The sequence below is a fragment of the Propithecus coquereli genome, unplaced genomic scaffold (assembly GCF_000956105.1).
Source record: "Propithecus coquereli isolate 6110/MARCELLA unplaced genomic scaffold, Pcoq_1.0 Scaffold212, whole genome shotgun sequence".
Lineage (NCBI taxonomy): Eukaryota > Metazoa > Chordata > Mammalia > Primates > Indriidae > Propithecus > Propithecus coquereli.
The window spans coordinates 1,025,826-1,031,075 of NW_012146301.1; the positions used below are offsets into that span (position 1 = coordinate 1,025,826).

General features: G+C 41.8%; 1 protein-coding gene across 1 annotated transcript in view; it reads right to left on the reverse strand.

The window, feature by feature from the left end:
- DOCK9 (dedicator of cytokinesis 9) overlaps positions 1 to 5,250 on the reverse strand; it is a 310,670-nt gene that overhangs the window by 55,041 nt on the left and 250,379 nt on the right. The window contains exons 34-35 of the mRNA XM_012644431.1: positions 2,245 to 2,378; positions 131 to 245 (exon numbers count right to left, since the gene is read on the reverse strand). Coding sequence (XP_012499885.1) covers positions 131 to 245; positions 2,245 to 2,378 — 249 coding nt within the window. The remainder of the gene's footprint in view (positions 1 to 130; positions 246 to 2,244; positions 2,379 to 5,250) is intronic.

Below are 5,250 nucleotides of genomic sequence, written 5' to 3' on the forward strand. Positions count from 1 at the left end.
TCTATTACATTTAGTAAATTAATAAGCATTTCAAACAAGGAAGAAAATCCTTGTACCAATACAATTAAAAAAAAATAAACCAAATACCAGAACAAGGAAAGCAAAGCAGAAACCTTCATTTTCTACCTACCATCAGACATGCTTTTTAGGATGTAGAGGAAACACATCAGCAGGCTCCTAATCTCAGACTGGTCGAGTTTGTCACAGCGAACCACAGAATTTCCCAAAGTGCTGCTTTGTTGGTGCTGAAAAGGAAATACAGGTGATTTTGCTGTTTCATTACAGGGGAAAAACATTGTGTTTCCCTTTTCTCCCTTGCAAGAGAAAGGTTCTTAGAATTGAGTCGATCATACAAATTGGAAGGCACAAGTCATTTGCTGACAGTTAAACTCCAGGTGCACCTTCACCTGAACGTAATACACACAAACGCCGTTCTGTAGAAGCTCTGCCTTGTCTCCCTGGCACACTTTCCTAGGGGACAAGCCAGGAGGCACAAACCTTTCACACCGGGTGACCACAGTTTCAGTTATGCCAAGTAAAACCTTCTGAAATGCCAAGTAAAACCTCATGCAAAGTTGTGTGTGCTAGGATCGAACACGGAAGACACCGCACAATCAACCATCTCCTCAGGGAAGGGGCAGTGGCCGAAACAGCAAGTAAACCCAGCGGAGCTGCTGTGTTCCAGCTGCAAAGCCTGAGCCCAGGTGCTGTCATCTGGGGGTCATCGTGGGGTGGGTCATGGGCATTGCTGGGGGAATGTAAGGGGCAGGTGCCTGACAGGGACAAACAGGGACACCTCAGCACAGCATCACCAAAGACCCTAAACTGATGAGGTCACACCATCATCAGCTTAGCTCCACGACACTGCAAACGCCAGAAAGCTTGGGGCAGAGGGGAGGGCAGTTTTGCCACTAAGCAGTACATAAAAAATAAGTAAATAAATAAATAAAACAAGAGTCTCATCTCGTGCTTACGAACACAGGAGATTTAAAAAACACTCCAACTTATGTTTCCAAGTGAAATCAGGAACATTTTTTGCCAAATACCAAAGAAAAATGATCAGCGAAAAAAGATGTTTCACACAAGGTCTTGGTGGCCAATTGAAAAATACAGGCTTAATTAATAAGATATGTGAATATTTGTTTTTAAAAAAGAAACACAGGTGCAATGAGTGGCAAGACTGGTACGGAAGCATCACCTCGCCTGCCCCCTTGATGGGAGGCACTAGGAGAAGGCAGTACTTCTTGCAGGGGAGGGGTGGGCGCAGCGTGCAAGGTTTCCTCTGGCAGAGGCGGGATCGTTAGAAGGGAGAAGTCCACAGTGACCCGGTGCTTCCTGGCTGACTGGCAGCTCTCCTCCTCCTCTCCAGCACCACGTATGACACAAGCGGAGTGCCTCCGCAGCAGCTTCTCCTTCTACAGGCGAAGGCATGTTGGGGTCAAGGGAAAAGTTCAACAGGTCACGACACACTCCCGCACTGAGCTGCTTGTGCCGCGACAGAACTGTATTTAAAGACAATCACGTGCGTGCCAGCCATGGAAGAATGCGTGACAAGATTACACACCTGGTGCTGAAGAGCACACTTTCTAGATGTTTGCTGAGAACTAGGACTACATCCCCATATGGTTCGCCTGCTTATCAGCGCAGGTGCTGGCCTCTAACTTCAAATAACTTAGGAAAACCGTGCCCAAGGTGATACCAATTTGTCATGGTTTCAGATTTAAATCCAAGCTTTATCCTTTCCCACAAAGTTCCAAATTGCCTGAGCCTTTAGAAATGTCAAGAAAAAAGGTTAAGTATGAGGAGGAAGTGTGAACAGAGTGATTTCAAACAAAGCCTTATCCCAGGATCACCTCTGTGGTCAAGAACTCTTTTCTGGAGCTGGCTTCAGAGACGTGCATGGAGAGCTGTGTGAGAGGTGGTGTTCTCTGGTGTTCTCTCTCCACAGGGAGTCTAAGTGGGTGGCACTTTGACTCCCCACCTGTCTGACCTGCCAGAACCATCCACTCACAGTGTTCCACTGTAAACACTGCCCTCATCTGAAATCCTGGAAACAGGAATCAGAGAGTTTCAGAAAATGGGTCCCAACCTTAGACAAAGCTCTGATCATCTACCCAAGCTTGGTGGAGTTGTTTACAAAAAACAAAATGTCACACTTACAAGGCACTAGAACATGAAGCAAATTTAACACAGACTAAATCCATTCATTACAAGAAATGCTTGTGTTATGTGAAAAGAAATTACCTTATCCAGGGAATTGCTCTTCTCACTGTTCCTTTCTGGAAGGCTGTTCCCTGAATCTGTGCTTATGAGAGATCCTCTCGAGTCAGCGCTTCTCACACTGTTGATGTTTGGAGTTGAGGTCGTATATGGAGAAGCTAAATGGAAATGATACCAAGACCAAAGTTTTGTTGAGACAGAGCAAAATAAAGGTAAGTTCTGACTTTTAAGGGAAATTGCTTTTATGGCACTTATTTTCTCTGTTAGGAAATTGGCTCAAGAGTTGCATTCAATCATTTCACCTTTAAAGAACCACGTCAAATGATGAGATAAAAGTAAACTTTAGGCTGAAACACTGAGATATAAATATCAATTCATTTATTAGAAACCACCTTTGCTGAGACAAAAAGGACACACACTGTTCCACAATGGGATAGAATGAAGACTTAAAAGAAAAGGTAAATCCACCTACAACTATCAAATAAAAAAATTATGTCATATAACAAATCTGCGTATTCAATCTCCAAGCTTAGGTGCCCTAGAAAACTCTGAGGGGTGTCATGAGATATCATATATTTTCAAGGGAAACCTGATGTGATACTCGACATTGACCAGAAACTGCAGTTTCAACAACAGATAGTGCTACATTCCTCTCGATGATGTCATATCTTTATGAAGCTGGGTAGCTGGGGTTTGCTATGATAAAAAGCAAGTGCTGGGTGAAAATCAGTGTGGAACAGGAAATGAGGATGATGGTGGACAATCTGATTCCAAAGTTCAAGAAGGTGTGAATGTCCAACAGGCATGCACACACCCATTAGTAATAGTTGTGGTTATTAAAAATGAAATAAAAATTTTTCTTTAAATTTAGTGTGTGTGTTTCGAATGCCTGATAAGTTATTAGGATATAAATACTTGTAATTTGGCCCCAAGTACCTGACAAACAGAACTGTTAGGTGTTTCTCTTGGTCTGGGGGCACTATGAAAAAATAAGGGTGCAATGAACTAAGAATGGTTGGGACTCTGCTATAAACAGTTACAAGCAGAAAGGAAATCTAATTTGGCAATAAAATTTGTGATGTCCATGAAAAAACAGCATTTGAAGGTGGAAATCAGTCCCAACCTTGGTACTATGGATTTTTTTAAGGTAAGAGACTGACTTCCTGCTTAGATAAGATTTAAGTAAATCACATAATTAAAACTGACTCTTTGGACTTGTGCATTTTGTTGCTGAACCAACAGGCATGCCTCCAGCAAAAAGGTCTGGCTTGTTTTGCAGATGGCATGAGGAGATTTTGGCACCGTGTTTGGCAGCTGTAAGCACATCCTCCCAGATCCAAGCTGAGGTGCCATACCTCACGAAAGGCTGGTCATTTTCAGATTTCAGTAGGCAAATTAGCTACCAGGCACTGAGACAATTCTACATTAAAAAAATAAATAAATAACAAAATAAATATAGCTGGCCCCTGGGTTGCACCAAAAGTATTTTTGTAAGTCACTTACTTGTTGCACTTTCAAACTTGCTGGCTAATGGCCCAAATTCATCATTTCTCAGGCAACATCAAGATGCTTTAATATTAGAAGGAAGACCTCTATCCCCAGGGTCATAAATCCTTCCTCCTGCCAAACACTCAGATTTACCACTGCTATCCCTGACACAGATTCAGTGTATCAAGCCCAAGAAAGGAAGGGCCAGGGGAATTAGAAAATATCAGTGAAGGCTGGAACACGTAGACCCCCGGGCCCTGTTGCCAGCCACTAACTGCATCTCCCCAGGAAAGAAACTGTGTGATTGATCGTCACAAGAACAGGTGAAAACCCTGTGAAAAAAACATGAGCCTTTTTCTGTACTCAGAGAGAAAAGAAACACACACTGAGACCAAATTACAACTCTTCTAATATAACTGTACTTCGTATTTAATGTAGAACACAGAACTCAAGAGAAAGAGGTCCTCAGTGAAGAAGAATTTGACCCTAAATTCTCAGAGTTTTAGGCTTGATTACAGAACTAGAGTTCTAGTTTAAGGCAAACAAATGGAAATGTGATATAATGTCCTTAGTTTGTTCCTGGTTTGTATATGTTTGTATTTCATATTCATTTCATATGTATCTTTGAAAGTACATAACTTTCAAAGACCTTAAACAACATATGAGTAAAATGAAAAGAGGTTTAGTTCACCCCCTTCTGCTTGGTACCAACCGCCCAGTGTGATACGCTGAGTAGGTGGCAAAGGGAACGCTGACCCTCAGAATGTGTGCCTTTCACAGTGAATGTAAACTCAGAGTAGCTTTAGTCCAGGCAGTGAATCAGTTTTGGAAATTCCCAGGCACCATGCTCCAAAGACATTTAAAAACTGTGAGGGCACGTTCTCAACACGGGTGGGAACAGGATTTCTTGTAAGCAGAGGATGTTAGGAGAAGGTCTGCTCTTGAAGGATAAGCACCAGGGCTAAAGTTAGCTGGAAACTCCCTGATGCATCAGAGAAGAGCTGCTAAAGCTACAGAAAAAAGCCAGTAAACCCAATGCAAAGGTGACGTGTTTCTGGAAGGCACTCCTAAAAGGGAACAAGGACTTAAGTCAGACAGAAACAATATTTCAAGAGAGAAGATTTTTGAAAACTGTCTTTAAGATTGAATTCTACCCACAAACTGCTATCTCCTTCGGGAATTACTATGTCACATTTCTTCTAAATCACTAACATTACAAAGAAATCCTTCCTTCTCCCCAACACCTGCAAAGATATGCCTTTTCTAGCAGCATAAACAATCCAATTAAGATTTAAAATGACAAATCAACTTAACAAGCATTAAACAAAAAGCAAACAGCATAAGCAAGGGATTAAATGTACTATATTTAGGATCACAAGCATTTTGGGATTGTTATTTCAGTGTATGGTTGAGGGATTTCGGTTGTCAAGTATCACAACCAGGAAAAGAATATTCAAGGCAGAAACTCAGACTTCAAAGTCTGAATTTGCAAATGCGACATGTTAATCAACTATGGAACTATCGGATTAAAGACACTTTTAT